Consider the following 27,149-nt stretch of genomic DNA (forward strand, 5'->3'; position numbering starts at 1 on the left):
CCGTGGCGTCACGGCGCCGTGACACGTCGGCGGCGGCGGCGGAACCCCGAGGCGGATGTGCCAAGATGGCGGCGGCCGGTGCTGGGGCCGTGCGGGGCGGCGGCGCCCGCTGCTGAGGGGCCTCGGCCGGCGGCGGCTGCCAGGTACGGCGGGGCGCTCCCGGAGAGGAAGGACGCGGGTCCTGGGTGGGCTGCAGCGGCGGCAGGCTTGAGGCGCGGTGCCCGCCCCGCCGGGCCTCAGGGCTGTCGCAGCGCTCGGAGCCGGCGGGTCTCCCCGCGCCCGGCCCCGGCTGCCGCAAGGAAAGGTGAAGGTGCTGCCGCAGCCGGGGGTTTTCCCGCAGGGTTTGGGGGTCTTTGGGCGGTTTTTGTGGCTCTGCGGGGCTCCGGAGGTTGTTCCGGGGGAGCGGCGGGGGAAGGTTCCGAGTGATGCTGGCTGGAGCCGGGGTAGGGTTGTTTGGGTTGTTTTTGCGAGCTGCCAGGTGCCCCAGGTGGGTGAAACTGGTGCTGGCTCAGGAGTGCGGTGCCGGAGAGCCCCGGCACCTGCTGGGCTGAGGAACCGGCGACCGGGATCCTTTTAGAATAAACCGGAATGCTTTCTGCTGCTCCTGTGGTTTTGGTTCCCAGTGAGCTGTTCTGATGGAGCCACGGACTGGTTTGCGTTGGAGGGACCTTAAAAATCATCAAATTCCACCTCCTCCATGGGCAGGGACACCTTCCAGTATCCCAAGCTGCTCCAAGGCCCATCCAGCCTGGCCTGGGACACTTCCAGGGATCCAGGGGCTGGTTTGCATTGGAAGGGACCTTAAAAATCATCAAATTCCACCTCCTCCATGGGCAGGGACACCTTCCACTATCCCAAGCTGCTCCAAGGCCCATCCAACCTGGCCTGGGACACTTCCAGGGATCCAGGGGCAGCCACAGCTGCTCTGGGCATCCCCACCCTCACAGGGAAGGATGTTTTTCCTGATACCTCATTAAATCTGCCCTGTGCCTGTTTAAAGCCGTTACCCCTTGTCCTGTTGCTACATTTTAACATATATAACATATATGTTAGAGGACATGCATATATAGGATAACATTTATAACTCTGGTTGCTGTTGAGGAAAAGCCCGGTAGGAATCTGTGGAGAGTGAGTGATGTAGGATGTGTTCAATCTGTCACCCACATGTGTGCAGATGTGCAGCTGCCTACATAAGATAAAACTGAAAAAGTAGTTGCTGATTTTAAAGTTGCAAATCTCATTTTTCCAGCTGTTCTGTATTTGAGATTGCACTGGGTTGTTGGGGTTTTTTTGTTTGGTTTTTTTTTTTTTGTTGTTGTTTTTTTTGTTTGGGTTTTTTGTAGTTGTTGTTGGGGTTTTTTTAGTCATTTGGTTTTTACTAGGAATCTGTGTATGTGAACACATTATTTATTGTTTGCTTCACTTGTGAGGATGAGCGTTAATATTCGTCCTCTGTAACCTGCTTTATGGACATAGTTATTCTGTTCAAGAGTAATTTATTTAGATAGGTTTTAATTAGTTGCCCCCAGAGGAATTATTTCTTTATAGCTGAAGCTAAAGAGTTCATCGGGTGAACTTAATTTTATGGCTTCATCTAGAGGGTTTTAATCCTTTTTTCCTCTTTGGCAATGTTATTTTGGTACACCTGGAAACACCTTCTGCACTCCTGGTGACTCATGTTTAGCAGGCTGCTCTGCTTTATCAATTAATAAACCAGCTGAAAGTTAAGAATTTCCAAACTCTGCAAAGCAGAGGTGGATTGCTCTTAACTTGTGTAGTTATTTCTAAATTCCTTAAAATCAGCATTTCTGTTAATCCTGGATGAGGCACAAGGGAGGGTCAGTAGCACTGAGTTATCTTCTGTTTAAATTACTTGACATGGGCACATTCATTTTATTTGGACTCAGTTCCTCAAATCTTGCTTGCTTTTACTACTGTGTGCAGTCTGTTAATATTAACTTTGCTTCTGAGGAAGGTGATCTCTCATTCTGAACCTCTGTCATGCACCATCAAAGATCCTGTTAGAGGAATGGCAAGTTCTGCCTGACAGTAGGACTTTACACTTATTTTAATTAGCTAATTACTGGTGCTGGCTGTTACAAAAATATGGTAAAGTATTAGGATTTTTTTTTTAATAAGACGCTGCAAGGGGTAAAGTCCACATTAGACATGTGGAAGTGGGTATTTAAGTTGGCTTTTGTGCTCAGCTGTATTTCAGAAACAACTTTTCTATGAAAAACAGAGCTATTTATTAGATACCAATATTTTAGTCAGTGCAGTTTGTGCTTTCCAGATCATAAAAGCCTTGGCAGATGGTTTAATTAGCTTTTTTCCTCCCCACCCCAAAGTATGTTGCATAAACACATGCTTTTATTTGGAGGGGAGAGAGGAGTTTTTGAAATATGGTTAATACAACAAAGAACGTGATGAAAAAGAAATGGGAATGCCCAGAAGAGCCAGAGGTTCCTTAAGCACGTGGAAATTGGGGTGGGTGTTTAGGCAGGATTTCCTGGAAACGTGGCTGGCAGCAAGGCTGGTAAGCATGGCCAGCTGGAAAACCTTCACCTCAGGTTTGTAACAGGAGAAAAGATTGCAAAGTCCTGCAACTCTCTGTAAGCATTCCTTGATGGAATTCAGCAGCTGTGCTTTAGAAAGAACGGTGGCCACATGCAAGTAATGTGTGAAACTGCTGGAGCTCTAATGCCTCTGTTGAAATCTGTTTGGTTGAAATCTGTTTGGTATCCTTCCCATCTTAATAAAACACAAATTTATGGAGTCTTAACTCTAGATATGGCTGTGGAATGTATGGATATGGGGGAGAAATTGAGAGTCTCTTAACTCGGAAAGAGGGACCTGGATTGGGCTGTTGGAGACATTTTTCTTTAGGAAGAGTTGTACTGATGTCCAGGAAAGGCTGTGTGCTGCGGTACTTCAGTGTGCTTTTTATTGGAATTTTTTAGGTATAAATCTTTATGAAATACATGTAGTATTTTGAGTAACAAGAAACCCGAAGTGCTTTGCATTTGAACTTCTCTATAACTGTTACAGTTTTGTCCTGATTACAAACATCTGACTTTTCTGGCTGCCCATTTTATTACTCTTACTGACAAGATGCTGAATCTTAGAAGAACTCCAAATGAGAATTGCACAGCTTTTTTCTCTTATAAGCAGAAGAGCATCTGGTGTGGAGCAATTGCTGTGGGTACTTCACTCTGCATATTATAAACAATATTTGTTGTGTACTATGAGAAAACAAGATTATCATGTGCTGATATGGCTTCACTGAGCTCCACTGGCTAAGTATTGATGAATTCCTCTGGTTTGCCAGCCCCCATCCTCCCCAGATTGTTAAGAGGTGATAAAATTGAAAAAGACACCCTGATGAATTTACTGAACTTCCTGTGTACCAGATTCCTGCCTGGTATTGTTTGGAGCTGGGGTTGGATTACTTCTGAGTGTGTCCTTTCCACCCTGAAGTGCAGCTGTAACCCTGATACTGTGCCAAAGTCCCACTGGTGTTAAAGTGAGAATGGTCATTGATAGGTGGGGGTAGATGATTGTTTTTCTATCCTTAAATGCGCTTTTGCTATGCATCATTCATCTAGAAGAGAGAATATTTGTGATGAAGATGCAATTGTCTTTCTCAAAATAAATAACAATACAGTGCCACACGATGTTTTCTTAGTTAAACCAGAAGTGGACTGTTGAGGGTGATAACATCTGATGAATTCCTTCTAGGGATGCTTCTCATCTTACCTGTGCAAAGGTCCAGTCACTCGGAGTACCAGTGCAGCAGGACTGAAGATCATCTCTAACAGGATTAGAGTTAGATCAAGACTTCTCAACTCTTCATAATTAAACTGAGCAGGGCATGGTGCTGCAGGCTCTGTTCCTGGCTGGTTGCTATCCTGTCTGTGGTGCATATTTCTGGGAAATGTAACAGTGGGATACCACTGCAGGGTTTGACACTAGTACAGGTCTGAACTGTGTTTCATTATCCTACTTGGATGTATTTAATAGAATTGTTAAATAATGTGCATTGATACCACACAGCCTTACACTTCATTAATGTTGGACTAGGATTTAGAAATACAATGGAGTGTGTTCATTCCTTAAGAATTCTGAAGAACAGGGAGATATTTTCCACTTCAAATTCTTCAAGTGATTTTGTTTCTAAAATAAAATTGCTTAAGTGCTGCACATAGAAAGGGAACTGACTTATCCCTGTGTCGTCTCAGCAGGCCAGAAGAAGACATCTCTGAGCTGTTTGTCACCGTGTGACCCTGCCAGGAGCCACCATGCAGCAGCCCCCGCAGCCCGTCCCTGCAGGGACCGCTCCTCCTCCTCCTCCCACCGGCGTGGCCCGCAACCTGTACTGGAGGAACAGCCCCCTCGGCAAGCGGGCCAACGCTGCAGCTGCACCGGTGCAGCCCGTGACAGACCCGTTTGCCTTCGGCAGGCAAACCCCGCAGGGCTCCCCTTTGGAGAATGCACCCAAGGGCAGCGCGCCGCTCTTCCCGCAGCCAGCCCGCGCCGGGGACAGCCCTCATGGACAGCACACCTCTCTGTCAGCTCCCGCCTCGCAGGCAGGGATTGGCACCAGTAGCTTTTCCAGTGCTCCAGTTCCTCCTCCGTCCCTGGGGTATGTTGTAAATAGTGCTGCAGAAGGGCATCCCAGCGCCGATCTCGGACTCCGTGCGGCCGCAGTGCCGTTGCATTATAACCCAGGAGCAGCAGTGGAAAATTCTTTCGGTGTGCATCCTGGAATGGTGTCTGCAGCGAACAAACCTGGAGCTAGACAGGATGTTGGCAGAGATCCAAATGATGCAGCTGCAGCACCCAACACAGCAGCACTCTTCCCACCACCTCCCCAGCAGCCTGGGCCCCAGTGGAGGCCTGTCCCAGGGAATCTGCAGTCTCCAGTTCGGAATTTTGTGCCCTATCCTGAGCCGTCTCCTCAGACTGACGTTCATAACATTTCTCAGCCTTCCGTCAGCACTTCTCACCCTCCTCCTCACGCAAATGTCCCGCAGGGTCCTGGACACCAAGGTATTCCACAAAACATCGCGCAAGCGCCTTTATCCGCTGGTTGTGAGAAGAATGGCAAAAATGGCCCTGCAAACAGCAGTCATCACATGAACAGCATCCAGCCTGGAAATGTGTTTAGGCAGAACGCAGAAATGACTAACCCTTGGTCAAACCAACCTTACCAGGAACAGTTTTACCCACAGCCACCTTTGCAAGGCTCTGGTTTTGTCCTCCCCACAGCTCAGGAAAACAACCCCAAAAACCAGTCTCCAGCTATGTCTGAAATGTCAAACAGATCTATTCCTGCAGATCGAGATCCAGGAACTCTCTCCATGTTTTTCAAAGGGGATGAGGCAGAAAATGAAGAAATACTTTCATCTGAAAAAAAATACGTAATGGATAAAATGGAGTTTGATGCCCGTCAGCAAAATTCAGCCTCCTTGTATCACCAGCCTGTGCATCCTCAGCAGGTTGCAACCAATATTCTCTCTCAGGCACAGCTGGGTACAGTTGGTGAGATGGCACAGAAAGGAATGGATGTCCAGTACTTCCCTAAACTTGTCAGTCATCAGGAGGCACAGGCTGCTAAGCACTCTCTGTTTGCTGGGGATGGCAAGGCACAGATAGGTGACACAGCTGCTGGGTCCCAGTATGAAAACGTGGAGAACCTGGAGTGCATTCAGAATCAGGAAGTGCTGCCAAGTGAACCACAGAACATTAACGCTTCATCCCCTGCTGCTGGTCCCGATGCGTACAGGTACGGGTCCTTCCCGGGTCAGGTGCTTCCCAAGAACGCTGCTGTGAGCCATGCTGAAGGAGGACCAAACTTGGAGGCACCTGATTCCTTACCTCCCCCTGTCTGGCCAGACAGCGTCTCCTCCAACTACAGCAGCGTCAGCCACAGGAGCGCCTCCAGCTCAGCACGGCCCCCGGAGCAGGTCGGTACATTTATCCAGCAGGAAATTGGGAAGCCTGATGAGGAATCCTCTGCCAGCTTCTTCAAACAGATTGACTCCTCTCCTCTGGGAGGTGATGCAGGTGAGCTAAACCTGAGCAAGAGCTACCATGGCAATCTGTCCCAGCCTCCCACTCCAAGTCCTCCTAAGCCTACAGGAGTGTTTCAGACAAGTGCAAATAGTTCCTTTGAACCTGTGAGGTCCCATGGAGTTGGTATAAAACCTGCAGAGATTGACCAAGCAAAGATGGTGGTTGAATTAAGAGAGAACCACTCAAACCAAAAGAATATCAAGAAGAATACAGCAGTACCTGCTGCATCCCCTGGAAATCTTGAACAGCCACCAGATAATCTGGAAACCATTTACATGCCTCAGGTACACCCCGGGCCTCTTGCAGGCGTTGGGGAGGCTGGAAACACGCTGCACTCTGGACCTGTTGTGGAAAATGTACAATCAGTATCTGAGAGACGGTCCTCAACCAGAGCTCAGGGAGCAGTTAAGAAGTGTGATAGCCCAGCAACAACTTTATGGGCTCACAATGAGTTACCAAATTTTGGGGGAAATGTTCTCCTAGCTCCTGCTGCTCCTGCAGTGTACGTACCTGCCAAACAGACTGTGGAAGTCATTCAGCCACCAGAGGAAGGCCTGTCTAATCAGCAGCCATGTAAACCAGGGACTATTGCTGTGCAGCACTCCCAGGATGGAAATACAGCTTTTGAAAATCTTGAGAATCCTCCCAAAATGGGAGAAGAAGAAGCACTTCAGTCTCAGGCAAGTTCTGGTTATGCAAGTTTATTGTCTTCTCCACCTACAGAGTCTTTGCAAAATCAGCCTATCCTGATTGCTCAGCCTAATCAAAGCTATAACTTGGCTCAGCCAATTAATTTTTCTATTTCTCTATCTAATCAGCTAAGCAACAATGAAAACAATCAGCCAATGAAGGACTCTGGAGTTGGGGACAAGCCTGCGATGGGTCCCCAAAGTTCACATGCTGGTGGGGAAAACATGCCGTTACCTGTGATGCAAGTTGGATCTCTCTTAGTTAATGCACTTCCAAATACTAATCTGTTAAAACATAATTTATTACAAAGTCCTGTTAATTCTTCTGATGCTGCTTCTAATCAGCCTGCAAACTTGCTTATGAAAACTCCTCTTAATTTGACTCCAGAAGGGCAGAAGAATGTTAATGGGGAAGGCCTTGTTCCTGAATTTGCTAGCAAGCCGGGGACTAACTCATCTGTTTCTCCTGGGACAAATCTTCCCAGTGGAAGTGCAAGTGGCCTAGTCCCCCCTGTTAATTCCATAGCACAGCCTAATAATTCTGCAAATCAATCAAGTAGCAAAGAAGCTGCTGGAGCGCTGGACTTCACAGTGCCACGGACGTTGGAGAAAAGCAGCACAAGTAATTCTGTCCAGGTGCACAATCAGTCACCCTCTGGTGCTCCAGTCCAACAGGCGGCCGGTGGTGCTGGTCAGGCACATCCCGAGGTGCCTGACAAACAACATTTCTATCAACAGGTGACAAAAGATGTGCAGCACCAGGCTGCAGCAGACCGAGCTGCACAGGGAGCGCTGCCACCCCAACCACAAATGCAAGCAGCTCAAATGCAGCCACCGACATCTGGGCAGTCCTCAGTTCCTCCAGACTCCCAGATTTCCACAGGGGCTAAAGCCATGCAGCAGGGGGAGAACCAGGTGCTGGGTAGCCATGCCCAGCCAGGGGGGCCCCAAGAGGCTGGTTCAGCCCAGCCAAGGTACGAGCAGATGAGTCCCGGGAAGCAGCCGGTGTCAGAACAGCCTCCAGGTGCTCCAGCTGCCACAGCCCCTCCTGCCACCACTGCTCAGGCAGTGCCACCCAACGGGCAGCAAGACCTGCAGCGTCCACCCCCTGCTCAGACCCCTCAGGAAGCCTTTGGTCCACCCCAGAACCCTTACTACTACTACAGACATCCTTACGATGCTTACCAGGCCCCATATCCGCCACCTTATCCTCCTGCAGACCCCAGGACAGCAGCTCACCTTTATTACATGGTAAGTTTCTATTTTTCCCTTTCTTCCCCTTTGGTATGTATTACTCATTTTTGAGTTATGAATTTAAGCAGTTGTATCATGATCAACATTCAGCAGAGCATTCATGTTAAATATTTAAGTTTAGGGAAAATCCAGACAGCAGTAACAAAGCTAACACTGCAAAGATTATGGAAACTTAAGTAGTGCTGATACCAATTCCAGCTGGCACAGATGTCAGCTCATAGCATTTTGTTTGGTTCTGTGGAAAAAATTTGCAGTTATAACTGGCTTGACTGTCCAAGTGCTCAGACTTGGTTCCTATCTGCTACCTGAATTATTGATGGTTTAGTAGATAGGTTGAAGTGCCTTTAGTCCAGAAATAATGGTGTTTTTTCCCTTAAGTTTAGGATATTAATAACTTGACTATAACTTCTGCCACGAAAAGTAATGAAATCTAAGCTGTAGTTTATCAACCTGCATCTCTTCAAGTGTCACCACTGTGGTGTGAATGGTGATGTTTTTTGGTTTGAACTGTTCATTTTGGAGGTGTGAAGCCTGTTCCCTTGCCTGTGCTTTTGCAGGAGGACAGCTATGGGCAGTACGACCCCCGGTACCGACACTACGACAGCAGCACTGCCTACATGGAGCCCGGGAGTTACCGCTACCCCGAGCCTGACCGGCCCAGCTCCAGGGCCAGCCACTGCTCTGACAGACCTTCCTCCAGGTGTGTAATTCCTCCTCTCAGTCAAGATTTGGCTACCCCAAAGCAGGCAGTGTCATGGTGCCTCTTGCAGTTTTGCAGCATAAACCACAGGGAGGAATTCAAAACCTCTTTGTGTGCTGCCCTAGGGATGGACGGCATCAAATGCCATGTCTGGAAAAGACACAATTCCCCAGCCTTTTCTCTTGCTTGTTTTTCCTTTCTTTCTGTTCTTTGGGGCTTGTTGGTGTTTCTGCCAGGCAGGAAGTCACTGTGATAGCCTCAGTGTTGATGTTTGCTGCGAAAGAGCAGTGGAGGCCATGGGGTTATTAATCAATACTCATTTATTTTCTGCCTTGCACTTAAGCAGGGGCCCCTTGTTCTGTTAATGAGTGGCACTTTTGCACATTGGGATTTGCCTTGCAGCACCATGGATACACAGTGGTTCAGGTGCTCAGAAGACAGTGGTGACTCGGGTGACAACATCTTGGTGCTGTGTCAGGTCCATTTGTGTGACAATTCCCTCAGCTGTGGATAAGCTTTCTTCACAAAGCTCCCAGAATGTGGCCTGGGTGGCAGAGGTGCTGTGTGGGCATGTCCCACCCATTCATTTCATTGAGGATTTTTGGTTAGGGAAACTTAAAAGCCTTGATCTGACTGCTTAGTACAAAATAAAGACATTTGAGAGAGGGGAACAATGTGTTCAGATGCTACTTGAAAATGTTAAATAAAAGCAGGATTAAACCTCTACTCAAGCAAGAAGCAGCAAATTACCTTGAAGAGATTGCTGCTTTCTGATGATAATTGTGTAAGTTATTTGTACGAACTTCAAATTAATGACAAAATGTTATTTTTATCTGCTGAGGAGTTTGCAGTTTCTAACACAGTAACTCCTGTTACCTGTCTGGAAATGATTAAACCCTTTGTAACGTTTGTCTGTTGTTGGTAGTTCACTCATGGAGCAGTGATCAAATTACAAATACAACATTCTGTTTACCATCTCCAGAAGATTATAGTTGTATTTTAGTCTTGAAGAGAGCGAAACAATGGCTATAGCTCCATGGGATAACTTTTACCATTTTCTTAAATGAATTTAAGTGTGCTGTGCGCTCTTGAAATGAGATGAGAACCTCTAGCAGCACTTCTGGTGTGTTCTCTCCTGAGGTACTATTTTTAGAAGGGGTTGAAGTTTCTGTATGTGGCAGTGGGCAGATCAAAGCCTGTTAGAAGTGGCTGTGTCAGGGCTGATGTGTGAGTGCCAGTGCAGTCAGACAGGGACTGTGGTGTGCAGCTGCAGGGCAGCAGAGCTGTGTGTGTGAAACTGCAGCTTTGTAAACTCTGCTTAGAGAAAGGAGTAAGATCTCTGCAGGAGACTGGGGAGGCGGGTTGGGTGGCTAAACCTGATCTGATAAGATCAGAGCTCCTCCTCTGCAGAGTGAGTGCTGTGTTAGCAGACTTCCCACACTCCTGCACTCGCTGTGCCACTTTGGAGTTTGCACTCCGAGTTGTAGGACCAGTTGTAGGGAAAGGTGGAAGTTTCCATCACTCCTCCCTGGCATTAAGTATCTTCACCTGCCGTGTGTGTGCACAGGTGTGTTTGTGAGATTCACGCACCTGTGTAGGTACAAACACATACATGGATATATACATATACACATTTATGTGTGCACATACATACCGACACTGCGTTTTTCATCTAAAATACATCCTCTGGCTTTTTTCAGAAATTCTAGGATGATGACCTGAAAATATTGTATAATAAAGTCTCATGATATTTCAAATAATGGCCACATCTTTGTTTTTTCATCAGAAGAAATAATCTTTTTCTATGCACTGACTCTTACTTTGCTGTTTTGTTTTTAGCCAGGTTTTTGTGCTTGTTTAGACAATCAGCTCTGTAAATGAGTATTTTCTTCATCATAAGCTGTATAATAAAACACTGTTAAATTTGGGGGAGCTTTTATTTCTTAATGGGTTGTTAAATTATCGACTTCTTTGTTGAGACAGTTCAAAGGATGCCAATTATAGCAGTAGTTTTTGTGATTAATTGTCTGTAAGTAATTAAGCTTATCACCAAAGCAGTTTACAAAGCCACTAAGTTATTGTATGCTGTCAGCTTTCAGTGGCACACAACAATTTAGTGGTATATTGGGTTGTAAAGTCTTAACTTTATGATTCCTTGGTTTCTTGGAAATGCATTATTTTAACTATGCAACTCTGTCTAATCAGTTGTGGCGTGGAGTTTTTCCTACCTCCTGCAAAATTTAGAAGAGATTAAGGAAGAATAACAACTTTTTTTATACTTGTGTGCTTTCTTTCAGGCAAGGGTATACAGAAGATTATTATGGAAAAGGTGGATGGAGTGATTATTATTCAGGCTACTACCCAAACTCCTATGATTATGGAGGTAAGGTGTCCAAAATGACTCTTTTTTTCCATAGATTTTTCTCACTTGAGCCTTCAGTTTGCCTTTCCTTTGTGCAAACCCTCCATTGTAAAGGTTTTAAAAACAGAACAGTTTTGTTGCATGTGTTGCAAGGCTGCCTTTCACTGGGGTGTGTCATTGGTGTGTGACCTGAAGGCAAACCTGTAGAGTGGATTTTAGGTGGGTGTAAACAGAAGTTGACTCACAACTGGATTTTGGTTTTGTCCATCATTATCTAAGTGCTCACTGGGACATGCTGGCGTTGGGAGTCTGGAGGTAATTGCTCGTGTAAAACCCTGGGAGGGTTTTAAGCAACATCTGTCCACATCCTGAGATGTTTTACTTGGCACTCTGCAGAGTGATCACAGAGATTCTGTCAATGTCATAACAAATAGTAGGATTGAGTTTTAAAGATGTTAGAAAAGATCAGATGGCAAACACTGACCCCTTAGGAGTAACTAACTCCAACAGCCATGTTTCTCTGAAAGGTGTGAAATTGATTTTTTTAAGCTTTTTTTTTTAGAGTAAAAAGGTGAGGGTATATGTATGTAACTTTAAGTACATTTCTTTGGGTTTGCTCTGTGCTTCAGGAGCAAAACAGCTTGTGATTAGAGAGAAAGGAGCAGAAAAAGATAATAAGCAAAATCTACCAATAACTGAAGCATTTATTTTTCTTTTCCAAAGATCCAAGTCGCTGGGAGCGATACCCGTATGACCCCAGGTACAGAGACCCGAGAAGTTATGACCAGAGGTACTGGTATGATGCTGAACACAACCCTTACCAGAAGAGAGAAGCATATCCATATGGCAGCAGGTTTGTCCAGTCAATCCACATTCTCCCAGTGCTCTTTCCAGAGCTGGGGCAGCAGATTCTCTGGAGCAGGCTATTAAAATGTAGTGTTACACATATTTCACGGTATAGTTGCTAGTGTGTGTGTGTTGTTAGTTCTTTCTGTAGCTTTAACATAGGCCATTGAGGGAAGCCAAATGAGCTGTCACATCACTCTGAGAGAGGGATTGAAGGTAGCAGCACTTGTTTTTAGACCAGTTGTGTTTTTAGGACACACTCTGAGTATAATGTTGGTCTTGATCTTGAATAATCTGGATGAACTTTGTGAGGGAATGTCAGTTTGTTCACTGTAACAACAACCTCAGCCTAGCAGCGATTTAAGAGCCATCCTGGAGCGAGATCCAGTTTCCCTCAGGCCTGTGGGTGGCTGAGCTCATTCCTGCTCTCCGTGTCCCTCAGGAACGAGCGATACGAGGATAACTGGAGGTACGATCCCCGTTTCACCGGGAGCTTTGACGACGACTCGGAGCCGCAGCGGGATCCCTACGGGGACGAGTTTGAGCGGCGCAGTGTCCACAGCGAGCACTCGGGCCACAGCCTGCGCAGCTCCCGCAGCGTCCACAGCCACCACAGCAGCTTCAGCTCTCGCTCCCAGCAGGTCAGCTCCAGCTGCTCGCACAGCCTGCCACTCGCTCTGTTGGCAATGGCTGAAGCGTTAGAAAATCAGAAAATATCTCAGGGGTTAGCACGGGGAATGTGTGTTTTGAAAACTTTCATAAGCTTAAGGCTGTTTTGTAATATGGTTTTGAACCTAATGTTTGTCAGAGTTGTCAGGAGAGCTTTAACCAAAATCGGCGCTCAGCTGTGCAAGTTGCCACAGTAGAGGAAAATTTCCTCTACTGAATCCATTTGCAGTTTGTGGGAACATTGCTTGGCTGTAGTGGACAGTGTGCCTGGCTTTTTGTTCATGTCGTTTTTCTCATCACAAGCTTGGCTGTTGATGCTGTTGAGGCAGGATGGGAATGAACAGATTTTGTTTAGAAGGCTGAGAGTATAACTCTGATTTATTTCAAAATACATCACTCTTTTATACAGAGCTTCGTGTAGACCAGCTCCATTGGTCCTGAAGTGAAAACACCTCACACTATTGGTGTGCAATGAATGATGTAGCAAAACCTAACTATAAACAATGTGAACAACAAGAGAGATAAAGAACTTATTTACCTTCATTCTCAGCACTCTCTCAGGCTTCTGCCTGGTTAGAAATTTTCTGTTTTCTCTTTGACTGAATCTGAGACCTACAGGCTGTGTTACTGAACTTGGGATGTATTAAAAGACTAACTCCATATTTGTATGATTTTGACTTTAAAAGCAAAAACCAAAGCTAACTGATCACTCATCCACTTACACCACAAATACAGATATGTGAAAACCTTAGAGAATATTTGGCTAATTTTTGAGGTATGGTTTTTGCTCGTGTAATGGATCATTTCACCCGTACTTGGTTCATCATGTTTCTTGAAAGTTTAGGTACTGTACCAGTCTGAGTTCCAATTCATTTAGTAATGTTTGAAGTAGTATTGGAAATCATTTAGATGTTAATCTTTAGGCATCTGCTGTCATTTGGCATTTGTTGGGGTTTTTCAGTCGGGATTTTCTGTCTGTTACAGCAGAGGTAAACATTCATTCTGACCCACAGTTGCTGATAACAGAACTGGTGCTATAATCTTAACTTTTCACACAAGCACATAGAAGTTCTGTTGTGAGAGAACTGAACATGCTTGGATGTGAACAGATCAAATGATGATAAAAACATTGGGGGAGAAGACAAAATGATGAATTATCTGCACGGAAGGGTCTCATGGGATGGCTTTCTGCAAGGCCTTGCTGCAGTAAGCCTGTTGCACAGGAATGGAAGCTGTCAGGAGGGAATGCTGACTGTCTGCAGTGCTGCTTGCTCTGTGTAACTCCCAGCTAACCCTGACTAATCTGATCTGCCTAGAGCCAGCTCTACAGGAGCAATCACGATCTAACGGGCAGTGCCTATGAAACTCCTGCACAGGCAGTGCCCCTGCACCCAGATTATCCCTACGGAGGCTATGATCCCAGCTTTGATGGACAGCAGCCTTTCACAGACTATGGCTACCCTGCTGAGACAGGCTGGTCAGCTGTGGAACAAGGTATGGACACACTGGGGCATGAGGGACAGCACTGTGCTGTAGATACAAAACACTTAGTCTGGAAAAGCTTTCCCAAAGTGTTGATGTCTGTTTAGCTCTTTGAAGATGTGTTGTATGTTTGTACAGAGATGACAGGAATGTGTCTCATACAAAAAAAAAATTTTTCAAGCCTCTACATGAAAAAACTAACTGAATTTTAAAGTTCTGGAGTCTGGTTTTGTTCTAATTACTGCAAATCTTCAGGTTTGGGACTTTGGGATTATAAAGGAACTGATTATCAATAACAGGGTGTTTTCCACTACCACTGCAGAATTATATAATTGGGTAAATACAACAGCAACTTTATTTAGCTGCAAGGCATGTTACCTGTTCTTATTTTATCTTTTCTCCCCATTTCAGCACCTTTAAGACCCTCAACACCTGAGAAATTTTCAGTGCCTCATATCTGTGCCAGGTTTGGGCCTGGGGGCTTCTTAATAAAAGCGCTGCCAAACCTGCCTTCTGAGGGTCAGCCAGCTCTGGTTGAAATCCACAGCATGGAGGTAAAGTTTAAAAGGAAAATTGGGAAGTAATGGAATAAAGGTCTTTCTTTTGAAAGGGGGGTGGGGAATTTGAATTTATAACTTCCTGATTTCTCTTTTTTTTATGTTAGTGTATGTATCTTTATCTGTTTGGGCTGTAATCATAAGTAAAACAGTAAATTTAAAAGTTCCTTTCCTCTGAGAGATGACTTAGTCATGATGAGATCATCCAGCTCTTTATAATTTTGTTCAGGATGATGTACAGAGTAACTTGCATGTAAGGTAGATTTCATAATTTATCATCCTTATGCAGGTTGTGACAAAGTCACCCTTTGTATTTTGATTAAGAGGCTTGATTAGGGTCATGTTCAGCTCTAGGGGTTTTATCAGTAAAAAGCAAAATTTAGAGTTACAAGAATTTCTTATGTATTATATTTGTGTTTTAGACTATGTTACAACATTCTCCAGAGCAAGAAGAGATGAGAGCCTTCCCTGGTCCTCTTGCTAAGTATGTTCCTACAGTTTTCAGAAATAATTTTCATACATTCAGAAAGTATTTCTTAATTGCAAATTATGGGATTTTAACTGACTTAAAATATTTGTGGCTTTTCACCTGCTTAAATGATACATGAGCTTTAAATTTATTCCTCAGAGTAATCACAAATTATGACCTGAATGTTTACATTAGTCTCATTAAAACCTTTTTCTTTTTTATTTTTTTTCAGGGATGAGACCCATAAAGTGGATGTTATTAATTTTGCACAAAGTAAAGCTGCTCAGTGCTTTAAGAATGAAAATTTAATTGACAAAGAATCTGCAAGTCTTCTTTGGGACTTTATTGTACTGTTGTGCAGGCAGAATGGGGTATGTCTCACTGCTGGATTTTTTTATCTATCCTAAAGTGTTTTGTACACAAATCGTTTTTGTGCAAAGATCAGGAATTTGTGTTCTAGTCACTAATCCTGGTATGTGTCACAGTCTGAAGGAATGTGTGAACTGGGCACTCACCCTCAGCTGCTCAGAGGTGCTGATATTCACATATTGCTGTGGAAGTGCCAAATAAAAATGCAGGCAGTGTTGAAATAACAGATTTTTCAATTTTTGTTTCCTCTCCATACACACAGACTGTTGTGGGAACAGACCTGGCTGAACTTCTGCTCCGAGATCACAAAACAGTGTGGCTTCCTGGGAAGTCCCCTAATGAGGCAAATTTGATTGATTTCACTAATGAGGCATTGGAACAAGTGGAAGAGGAATCTGGTGAAGCCCAGCTCTCGTTTCTCACTGATAATCTTGTAACCACAGTTGACAGTTTTGAGAAGGAGACTGAGAGATTCAGGGAGTTGCTGCTTTATGGCCGTAAGAAAGTGAGTGACTGTGCTGCTACTTATTTTTGCAACTTTTGTAGTGCATGCAATATTTCATGGCACTGTATTACTCTGATACAGAAATGTATACCCTACAGCTCATAATCTAAAGCAAAATTATAGTGTGTTAGCTTTTATCTAAACATTTTGATTTGATCACAAATTACTACTGTAAAACTGGTTTTTATGAGTAGTATGTGAAGTTATTCCCAGGAAACTAATTTGTATGTTTATTAGGATGCTTTGGAGTCTGCCATGAAGCATGGTTTGTGGGGTCATGCTCTGCTCCTTGCCAGCAAAATGGACAGCAGAACACATGCTAGAGTGATGACCAGGTACTGGGTTGCTTTTTGATTAGTGAAATTTGGCTGCCTGTTCTGCTAATGAGGTGGAGAATGTCAAAATCATGGGTTATCCATAGTGGTTCATGGGGTATCCATAGTAGCTTTAATTTTACCTGTGTATTTATTTGTCATTTGTTACTATTTCTTCTGGGGTCTTCTGGCTATACATTTAAACCTGAGAAGTTGTTCTCTGCTACCTGATCCATTTAAAGAGTATTTGAACAATGTCGTCTATGGCCTTGCTTGGAAAAAAAACTGCAAAAACTCAACTGTCAATTTTGTTGAAGTCAGCTGGCTTGGGGAGAATCCAGAGGTTTTTTCCTAGTTTGGACTGACTGATGTTAGAGTGACAGAACCAGTTCACTTGTAATATTTTACTTTTGAACATCATCCATTGGGTAATTTTCTCTTCAGTGTAGTATTTTCACACAGCACTTCCTTCTCTTGAGCTAGGTTAGATTAATTGCCACTGAGAGCTGAAGTACATTTTAACTGCTTACCCCACATCTGTGTTTTGTTTTTCTCTGCAATGTCTCTGTAGATTTGCCAACAGTCTCCCAATTAATGACCCTCTGCAGACTGTTTACCAGCTCATGTCTGGAAGGATGCCAGCTGCATCCACGGTAAGGTTCACTGGGAGTAGTGGAGTTGCCAACAGAAATCTTTCCCAGAATGTCAGAGAAGTTGTTTTGGTCCTTTTTAGGTTGAAACACTTTAACCATGCAGAGCTCCAGTCACTGATTTGACCCAGTAATTCTTCTCATTTTAGTGCTGTGGAGATGAGAAATGGGGAGACTGGAGGCCTCATCTGGCAATGGTGTTATCCAACTTGACTAATAATGTGGACTTGGAATCCAGGACCATTGCAACCATGGGAGACACTCTTGGTAACTCTTGGGGAAATGAACAGGGTGATGACTGAAGGAAAAGCTTTGATTGCTCAGCCTATTATTTTTTTGAAAATAGGCAATTTCTTTATAAAATATAAAGTGGAGCAGTTTTATATGGACTTGTCTCTATTGTCTCTATTTGAATGCAAAGTCAAACAATACAGGACACTGAATGTGCCACTGAAATATCCTGAGCTCTGTCTTTTATTTCTCTACAGCTTCTAAAGGCCTGCTGGATGCTGCTCATTTTTGTTACCTTATGGCCCAAGTTGGGTTTGGAGTTTACACAAGGAAGACAACAAAGCTTGTCCTAATTGGATCAAATCACAGGTTTGACTTTCTTTTTTAAAAAAAACCCCAAATTTCTCAATGTAAAAATGAAAGTTTGAAAGACTGAATTGCACTGTTCTCCTTCTCCTCACTAGCTGGTTTTGAGATAACTATTTAGTGTCCTGTCTTGTAGAAGTTGTTGATATTTACTGTCTAACAGATCTGTGTGCGTGACAGTGACAGATCTGTGTTTGTCAGCTCAAATAATATTTTTCTTCTCCTGTTTGAAACAGCTTGCCATTTTTAAAGTTTGCCACCAATGAAGCCATTCAAAGAACAGAAGCCTATGAGTACGCACAGTCACTAGGAAGTCAGCCTGGCTGCTTGCCCAATTTCCAGGTGAGGAGCTGTTCCTGTTTTGGTTTGGTTTCTGTTTTGGCAGATGTCATGCTTTTACTCTCTCATGTGCTGTAGTCAGTGTGGCAAATATTTTCTCTGTTATAACATGAAATTTTCATGGATAGTAATGCCATATAGCTGTTTTCCTGTTGTCTTTTCATTCTCACTTATTTCATCTCTATATCCTGAACTTCTGAATTTTAACTTTATAAATTGTAATTCTGTATTCCAAAAGAAAAATCCAGCAGAATTTGCTGGCACTAGCTGTAGATAAATAGACAACTTCCACTGGATGCATTAGGTGGAAGAGGAGAATTGAATGCTTTTTCCTTTAATTTTAGATGTGATAATGAGATACCTGAGCTTTCAGCTGAAATGTCAGATTGCCTTTTATTTGTTACCACCCAGAGTGTTGTGATCACTTTGGTTTATTTGTCCTGCTTGCCTCCCCAGGTTTTCAAGTTCATCTATGCCTGTCGGCTGGCTGAGATGGGCCTTGCTGCCCAGGCTTTCCACTACTGCGAAGTGATTTCCAGAACTGTCCTCAAAGATCCACACTACTATTCCCCTGTGCTGATTGGCCAGCTAATCCAGGTAATGTGAGGAAGAATTAAGTGTTTGTGGCTGGATATTGTAGGAGGGAAGCTGTGGCTGATGAATTCACACTTTGCAATGGTTCCTTTGCTCAGATGTCATCCCAGCTGCGCCTGTTTGACCCTCAGATAAAAGAAAAACCAGAGCAGGAATCTTTTATTGAACCCTCCTGGTTGGTGACACTTCGACATGTGGATGGACAGATCAAGGTATGGTGTGTGCTTTTCAGCATGAATTATTCCCTGTAAAGAATAAGTGCAAATCCAGTTTTTAAAATGGTTTTGTTTACACTACTAATCACAGAAACGTGGGAAGTGACCTTATATATTCATGTCCTAAATTGCAAATGCTATGGTGTAAACCAAGTGAATTTTACTACACTTCAGTGCCCTGAGATTCAATACAGAATAATTAAAGCTATATGAGACAGGTTTTTCTTAATACCATAATGCAGGGAGAATTGCAGGACTCATTAGGTTGCAGTAATCAGGGGATCTGCTTGCCATAAAAATATCTTGTATGTGGATTGGTGTTACTAGATTATAACAGAGTAGAAATAGAGTTCATTTAAAGAGATATGTTAGAAATTTGAACCCTGAGCTAATTAACTGTGTTTCAATTTAAAAACAAACCCTTCAAATTATTGGTTGATCTTAGCTTATAAATGGCTGACAACTCGTTTTTCTTTGACTGAACACTAAAAAACTGTTTTCACACTTTAAGATTTCCTTTGCTCTGTTCCCTTGGTTATGAACTGGATGCCTGGTACAGATCAGTTAATAATATCTTGTTTTTTCCTGCAGGAGGGTGCAATAGCCTATAACACAGACAGATCCACTCCCCCTCCCTACGAATGCAGCACTCCCAGCTCTGAACTGGACCGTGCCAGTCAGTGTGATGGGGCAGGTGGCCATGACGTGGGGCCAGGTGCTGAAAATCCCTTGCTGGCATCCTTGTTACCCAATATGGCTCAGCAGATGCAGAGCGTGCAGCTGATGCCTTCAGGTTGGTGTTTCATATCCTTTATGACAGAGAGAAAACAAAGGTTTTGAATTTCTGATACAAGAAACCACTTAAGAGGCTGGCTGGAACAGGGAGGTTTCACTTCTGCATTGTATCATTCATAGGGTAAAAGGTTCACACTGGAATTTCTGTTTAATTTTAACTCTGTTTTGTTTTGTTTTGTTTTGTTTTTAATGCTGCAGTACCTCAGGCTGTCCTTGATGGCTCAGCTGCCATGATTCCTCCTGGTGACCAGGGAAGTGTCCCCTTCTACCCAGTGGCTCCTCAGCCTCTTGGCCCAGGACCTGGCTTTGCACCTCCAGGATTTTCAAATCCCTATGGAACTGAACCATCCCCACTGTATTTAGGGACAACACTACCCCCAGGAGGGCCACCACAAGAAATAGAACCACAGCCAGAAGAGCAGACAAACCTGGAAACAGGTCTGGGATCTTAATAAACACCTTTCCTTCCTTAGAAAGGGAATGAAGTGTTTCAGGGAATAATTCAAAATATCTCAGTATTTAAAAAATAGTAATGTTTTGGGTAATTAAATTTAAAAACACCATGTAATGGTATAGAAACATCTGTAGAAAGTTGTAGTATTCATCCTGCTTTGCTGGCTTACTTTAAAAGAGAGGTCAGACTCTGCAGATGATGATTTAGACAATGTCAGGTAATCCCTGAGTGCAGTGAGATTGGCAGTTCTGCTTCCAAGAGATTTCCAAGGGATATCAGGGATTTCTGCCTCTGGACAAGGGTTTCTAGGACCCTGATAGGTTTTAACTCTGTGACAGCAGAGCCTGACCCATGTGGAGAGAAAGAAACTTAGTCTGGCAGAGTTCAAGATGTGAGGAACCTTTAACTGCTCCATCCTGATGGTTGTGTCCTTTAGCCTGCTCTGGCCTGTGTTTAGAAAAAACAGAAACCCAGATAGGAGAGGAAAAAAAATCACAACAATTGCAGCTCTCATTCTTTAAAAGACCAGGTTCTCTAGCACAAAACTCATAAGTGGTGAAAACTTTTGCCTTAAAACTGTTGTGGGGCTTGGGAGATTTGTTTATTGTCGGGTTTTTTGTTGGTGTGTGTCCCTGCTAACATAATCTAATTTTTTTTTAAGGAATGCAGAGAATTGCCCCAGAGTCTCCTTCACAAAACTCCTTCCCTGAACAGAGAGAGGATGATTTCTATGGCAGAATGGCTAACATGGTATTGTTATTTCACACATTTCTCCAGCTGCATTGCAGCCCAATGCAAACACGAGGATTTGGGGGCTCTGTATTGCTCTTCAGCAAGACTTGAAGCTTGGTTTTTAGAAGTCCATAAAGAACCAGATTAAATGTCTTTGTGTGGAAAACCTTGATAAAAAATTAATGTTGTGTCAGATATTTATCTGCTTGTTTATTATGTATTTATGTCCGGGCTTTATATCTAACCAGACAACAGGACAACGATCCATCTTAAGGTTTATTTGGTGTGAACTTTTCTGTTTATGGATTTTTCAAAGAAGGATTGTTTTTAGCAAGGTGGAATGTGATCCATCACTGCAGCAGTGACAACTGTTGTTTTCCTGTGTATTTGTCACCCAGGGCTATGGGCGAAGGTCCCGAACAACCTCAGAGTCCTCTGCTCATTCTGTGGGACGAGAGAGATCCAACTCTGCAGCAAAACAACCCTCTCCTCCTCCCTCTGCTCCTGCAGGGAAAGAGAGTAAAAAAGAAACAAAAAAGGAGGCAGCACCCAGAAAGGTAAACTTCCTTGGGGAGGTTTGTTGGTAAATGTGGTAACTCCTGGTCCACTGTACTTAAGAAGTCCTGACTAAACTATTTCTACTTACTAGTTGCAACTCTTAAGAGTTGAAGTCCCTGACAGAAAATGTGTTGTTGCATGAAAGTTTGTTTTAACTTGCCTGTAAAGTGAGACAAGAATTAACTGAGAGGGAGAGAATTAACTGATTTAATTTGTTTTTAGACTGGTGGAACCTGGTTTCGCTGGCTGATGGGAAAAGGCAAGAATGAGGCTCACCTGCCAGATGACAAGAATAAATCAGTAAGGCCCCAAAAATCACAAAAACCGTTATATACTTGAATTTGTTCTTAATGTTCTCCTGGATGACAGATGAACATTGTTTTGATGAGTACCAAATGATTGTAAAACTTTAAAGATTATTCGTATTCTAAGACAAGCTTTTTTAAAAAAAAATTACAGTTATTTTGAACTTTTTTAACAGCTTGCTTTGAGCTCTTTGTTTTTGACTGTGGTTTTCTTTTAGATTGTTTGGGATGAGCAGAAACAACGTTGGGTAAATCTGGATGAACCAGAAGAAGAGGTAAACATCCAAGTCCTCATGATTTCTCAAAGTAGAAAACAAAAATCTGTACTTGGCACACAATTTTCTTTAATTGTCTCTTAAGAGCTGATTTTTACTGGATTTGGATTAAAATGTGCTACATCAGATAATGGTGTGATTGGATTTTTTTGGTCTCCTTGCAGAGTAAACCTCCTCCACCACCTCCAACAGGATTTCCTAAAGCTGCTCAGGCTGCTCCCCCTGGGCCTGGAGGCCCCCCTGGTGCCTCTGTCAACGTGTTCTCCAGGAGAGCAGGTAATAACAGCCAGCACTGATATTTGAAGACTTTCTCCTGCATAAAATATGAAGGCAGAAGCTCTGGCTTGCCCTGGGTTGTTTTGGAGCAGTTGGCAGCTCAACGTTGCTGGCTTTGCTCGTGCCCAGCTCCTGCACTGCTGTCACAGTGTACAGTGTGACATGACTTGGGTATTACTGTTTGTATCCCTGGAGTGTTATTTCCTGATCCTAAAAGATGCTTTAACCAGCCAGCTGTTCCAAGTAGACACAGGCATGATAAACACAAGGGTTCTTTCTGTTTTTCTGCATGTTTCTGGTTTAGCTGGGAGCAGAGCCCGTTATGTGGATGTCCTGAATCCAGGAGGAACCAAGACAAGTGGTGCTGTTCCTGCACCATCAGACCTGTTTGCCCCTCTGGCACCAATGCCCATTCCTGCCAACATGTTTGTTCCAAACTCAGGTGTGTGGATGGGATTGTGGGGAGGTTTTATGGCTATTTATGGGGTGTGTTTGGCTAAATTCTATTTCCTCTGTAGTTCCAGGGGAATCCCAGCCTGTGGAGGGGAGTGGAGCAGCAGAGCACACACCAGCTGCAAACCAAACCAACACAGACCCTGCTGCAGCTGTGGAGCCAGAGGTGGGTTCCAAGGAATGTCTTGTAGGAGAACCCAAAATTCTGATTCAGGCCCCCTCAGGATTCTGAGCAGCAGTTTCACAGCCACAGTCCTTAAAGCATGATGTTGTTGTAGGGTTTGTGGTTTAACATTTTACTTAAAGAACAGGAGAAGATAAATACAAGTGAAAATGGAAGTGGGAGGTTGCATTTCCTAATTGGACAGGGCTGCAGCTTCCATGGGTGCAGGAAAGGGGCTGAGAACGTGGGAAGAGTCTTGCACTGCACATCACACCTGCCTGATGTGCTGTAACATTGTTGTGCCCCAGTGGGATCTCTAAGGGAAATGTGGAATAGCCTTGTAGTAATGATGATAAACAGAAGTGCCTTGTTTTCCTTCAGTACTTAAACCCTGCAGCCCTTCCTCCTGGATCTGGACTTCATGTTCCCAACCCTGATGGCTCCCAGTCAGGCGAGGTAAGGCTTGATGCAAAGTATTTAATTAATGACTTTTTACAGTTAATTGTAGTGGTCTTACAATGGACCATCTAAAACAAGGAACTGATTCAGTTGCTGATAAGTAGCCAAGATGTGATTTGGCTGCCTCCAGAATTACACAGAAAAGACCTCTAAGTCCATATGAGAAGTTCAGCCTCCATTCACAGCCCTACATTCTGTGATCTCCTTTTCCTATATAAGTACATTTAAAAGCCCTTTTCAGATTAAAATGTCAGTAGCAGTTGAAGGGTCTCTTCTTGCCTCCATGCATGCATATAATTTCACTAATATTAAGTGCAAGACACAAGGAGAGCAAGTTGCTGTGTGCTAGGCAGAGTAACATGACCTTTGTTCCTACTAAATGTTTTCTATACCTACATAATTTTGTGCTTTAAGAAGTCCTTTTGATTTAAACTAACTTCTGGCTTTACGTTTGTTTTTGGTTTTTGTTTTTTTTTTTAACTTGAAGTTGGTTTAACCTTTGGCAGTGAGACGTTGACAATGAAATAAAACAACTGAGAGCTTGAGGCAGTGACATGCATGATGACTTTTTTTATTTGTGTTTTTTTGTATTTGTGTGTTCTTGCTGTTTTGTAGCTTTCGCGCTCTAGTTCAATGAGTTCATTATCACGTGAAGTAAGCCAGCATTTTAATCAGGTACATGTGGCTGGCCATTCTCATTTATGTTAACTTATTTACTTCCCCCCCCTCCCCTCTTTATTTTGCATCTGCTCAAATACTAATGCTACTTTTAGTCATTTCCCCCTCATTTCACAGAATTATCATTAAAAGTAGATCATGATGTAGTGTTCCTTTTTACACTCAAACAGGGTCTTCAGTTTTGTGTCTTTATGAGAGTGCATGTAATCCAGGCATGCTTTTTATTTATGATCCTAAGAGAGTCACATAATTTCATAATTTTATTTCTGGGATACTAAATAAATGAGTTGATTTTAAACAAAAAGAAAACCAAACATCCTCCAACGAAACCAAACCAACCTCCTAAAAAGACTCAATACAAGCAAAACTTGGTCATTCTGCTGCTGCCAGTCTTAAATTGGTAATAAACCATTTGCAAAAGTCCCTGTAGGAATTAAAGGAATGCTTCATCTCTGCTGGAAGTTCCAGAGCTGTGGGGTCACCACAAAGGAGTGACACAAACCTTTCTGATATTTTGTAATAAAGCAAAACCTGGCATAGAATGTTTATTTTGGGGCAAGTCTTGAGGTGTGTACTAACAAAGGCAGAAGGTACTAATTGAGTGGAGTTGCACTGGTGTCTTGTGTTGGTTTTGCATGCTTTGGATCTGCAGAGCTATTTGCAGTTGATGCATGTGACACTGTTTGGCCAATTCCTACATTAAGCCAGCCCTGTTCTAGATCTGGATGCAAACTGTACCAGCACTCTGGAGTTGTTCCAATAAGCTGTGCTCTCCATGTTGTTGGCATTATTCCTGTGAATATTTGCTCTGTATAACTTAGCAGACTACATTTGAGAGGCACTGGAGTTCCTCTCTGCCTTTGTCTAATTTCAGTTTTTTCTCTTCCCAGCCTGCCACTGTTCCACCCTCGGGGGCACCTTCAGCAGGGGCGGTACCGTTCTACAACCCCTCTCAATTTGCACAAGTGAGTGAAGAGCTCATATTTCCTTATCCTTTTTCTTATTATTCAAGATTTCCCAGAGAAGTTGTGCCTGCCCCTGGATCCCTGGAAGGGTCCAAGGCCAGGCTGAACAAGGTTTGGAGCAGTCTGGGACAGCAGAAGTTGTTCCTGCCTATGGGAGGGGGTAGAATGTGGTGGGCTTTAAAGTCCCTTTTGACCCAAACCAGTCTGATTCCATGCTTTGAACAAAACATGATTTTGTGCTTTATCAGCTTCATCTAGGTTGTTGCATGTAGAGTGTTAAATGTGGACAAAGATCAGTCTGGCACCTGTTCAATTTAACAAGTTCCCATTCAAAACTTTATTGTCGATTTCTTGAATTTTTGCCTCCAGCATGACACTTTTACAGAACGTTTTGTTTATCCCTGTTCTTTTTACAGTCTCCTGCAGCCACTGGAAGTTCAAGACTGGGAAGAATTGGACAGAGGAAGTATCCAACACTGAAGTAGAATACAATGGCTTTGTATTTGGAATTCTTGCTCATGTTCTGAGTATGCAGAGAACTATTCAGCCTTATGGCACCTGGTATCAGCTGCAGGTGACATGACAGAAATCTAATGATGGGTGATCTTTTTCATGCTTGCACCTCATCTACGCAAACCATTACCAAACATGAAATATATGTAACTTTTCCTTTTCAAAACCTGGCTAGAAATAGCTTTGCTGTGATAAAGAATAGGCACAAGAGAGGAAATAGTTGCTGTCTGTTACAAAACCTGTTTGTAAATTGCATAGGCAATTTATTCCTTAAGTTTATTTTAAACCTTACTAGCGTGACCTTCCGAGACATAGTTTCAGGGATTCCTTAATTTCTGAAGGATGCTCCCCTCCCAGCAGGGGTAAAAAAAAAACAAAAAAACAAAACAAACATGTCCACATTGTAAGATAACACTGTGGCCTTAAGAGGACCATGCACAATTCCAAACAGGGCTCACCCAGGAGCTGCCTCGTGCTGGTTTGGTTTTTGGGAGTCGGGAGGGGGCCACAGCTCATCCAAATAAATCGACCTATATTGAATGAAAACTGTGACTGTAATCTAATCCTGATTTGATTTGGATCTTTCCTAGTCTGTATGTAGTTTGTGGTTTAGACTACCTGTAAAGCCAAGTGTATAGTGGGAAGGAGCTCTGTATCATAGCCAACGCTGTTCTCTTGACGAGTGAGTGTTTAAGTGCAATACGGTTACTTTGCTTTCTCTCAAACTGCTGGCACTCTGCAGCTGGGGGGTAACAGCTTGAAAGTTGCTTATTTTTTCCTTTTGGGAGTGCCAGAATCAGTGTAATAAGCCGTTCTTGAATCTCCCTTACTAAAATAACCAAGGTCTTAAATAGCTAACAGCTAAATTTCATACTAAAAGTAGACGGATTAGACCTCTTCAGATGGACTTCAAAATCTTTAGGTTTAATATAGGAAATCTTGAAAACCATGGTATGCAGCGTTTATATTCACTGAAGAATCTGAATTATCTGCAAAGAGAGAAATAAACTTTAAATATTTATTAAATCATTAGGCCATATTTTATTTAGAACTTGCCACCAAACTATTTGATTTTACTTGAATTTCTGCCCAGGAGTAGAAGTAATACGAATGTGAAATTGCCAGTATTTGTCCCTAGTTGTTTTTTTTTTGTTTGTTTGTTTGTTTTTTCTTTTCCTGAATAACGCCACTTTTCTAAGATTGTGTAGCCTTATCTGTGTCCCAAAAAGTTTGTATGCAGCCCAAGTAAAACACTGTTTGGGGGGGATTAGAAACTTTTGTGTGCTGGTCCATTCTCAATTCCCGACATGGACAGCAGCAGTCAGTGTGGTTTACTTTTCTATAATTGAAACCTAATCAGACACTTGGCTTTCCTCTAGTCCAGCCAGGCTGCTGATTATTTTCTCCTTTCAGTAGAGACTGCCAAACAACTTCATGCAAGGAGGCTCCCCCTGAGCTGGGAGCGGCTGTCTTTCCTAAGTGTAAGATTTGACACTGTAAATTCTTAAATAAAATATTTTGCGCTCTGGAGCACTTTCACATTTTACTTTCTTCTTGTGGTTATTGCTTTAATGAGGTGGGTGAAGGAGCCTTTCCTGTTTGTCTGGGAATGATCAGTGTGAGGAAAGCGTTTGGTTTTTGGAACAGCTTCATCGGAGCAGGTGTAGGTGCAATATTGGGAAGAACTCCTTTTTTATAAGGGTGAAGAGGCTGTGGCAGAGGTTTCCCAGAGAAGCCGTGGCTGTCCCATCGCTGGAAGTGTCCAAGGTCAGGCTTGGAGCATATGGAAGATGTCCGTATGTATCCATGGCAAAGGCTGGGAACTGGGTGATCCTCA

General features: G+C 43.4%; 1 protein-coding gene across 5 annotated transcripts; it reads left to right on the forward strand.

Annotated features, from left to right (window-relative positions):
- SEC16A (SEC16 homolog A, endoplasmic reticulum export factor) lies at positions 1 to 26,851 on the forward strand. Of its 5 annotated transcripts, XM_072936812.1 has the most exons (32): positions 8 to 143; positions 4,239 to 6,755; positions 7,503 to 8,015; positions 8,576 to 8,718; positions 11,016 to 11,101; positions 11,804 to 11,933; positions 12,369 to 12,567; positions 13,912 to 14,089; positions 14,489 to 14,631; positions 15,057 to 15,118; positions 15,336 to 15,474; positions 15,735 to 15,977; positions 16,215 to 16,312; positions 16,863 to 16,944; positions 17,091 to 17,208; positions 17,430 to 17,541; positions 17,775 to 17,880; positions 18,334 to 18,474; positions 18,570 to 18,683; positions 19,278 to 19,479; positions 19,680 to 19,919; positions 20,597 to 20,685; positions 21,066 to 21,224; positions 21,448 to 21,525; positions 21,749 to 21,805; positions 21,970 to 22,081; positions 22,386 to 22,523; positions 22,600 to 22,700; positions 23,079 to 23,153; positions 23,772 to 23,831; positions 24,725 to 24,799; positions 25,216 to 26,851. In XM_072936812.1, exons 2-32 carry the CDS (start codon positions 4,299 to 4,301, stop codon positions 25,282 to 25,284), a joined length of 6,519 nt encoding a protein of 2,172 aa, XP_072792913.1. In that variant the 5' UTR covers positions 8 to 143; positions 4,239 to 4,298; the 3' UTR covers positions 25,285 to 26,851. The 5 variants fall into 5 exon arrangements, with proteins under 5 accessions (XP_030142687.4, XP_072792913.1, XP_030142686.4 ...); XM_030286827.4 differs by having other exon boundaries at positions 1 to 143; positions 4,242 to 8,015; XM_030286826.4 differs by having other exon boundaries at positions 4,239 to 8,015.
- Positions 26,852 to 27,149: the final 298 nt, after the last annotated feature.

This window comes from Taeniopygia guttata, chromosome 17 (genome assembly GCF_048771995.1).
Source record: "Taeniopygia guttata chromosome 17, bTaeGut7.mat, whole genome shotgun sequence".
In the NCBI taxonomy this organism is placed as follows: Eukaryota; Metazoa; Chordata; class Aves; order Passeriformes; family Estrildidae; genus Taeniopygia; species Taeniopygia guttata.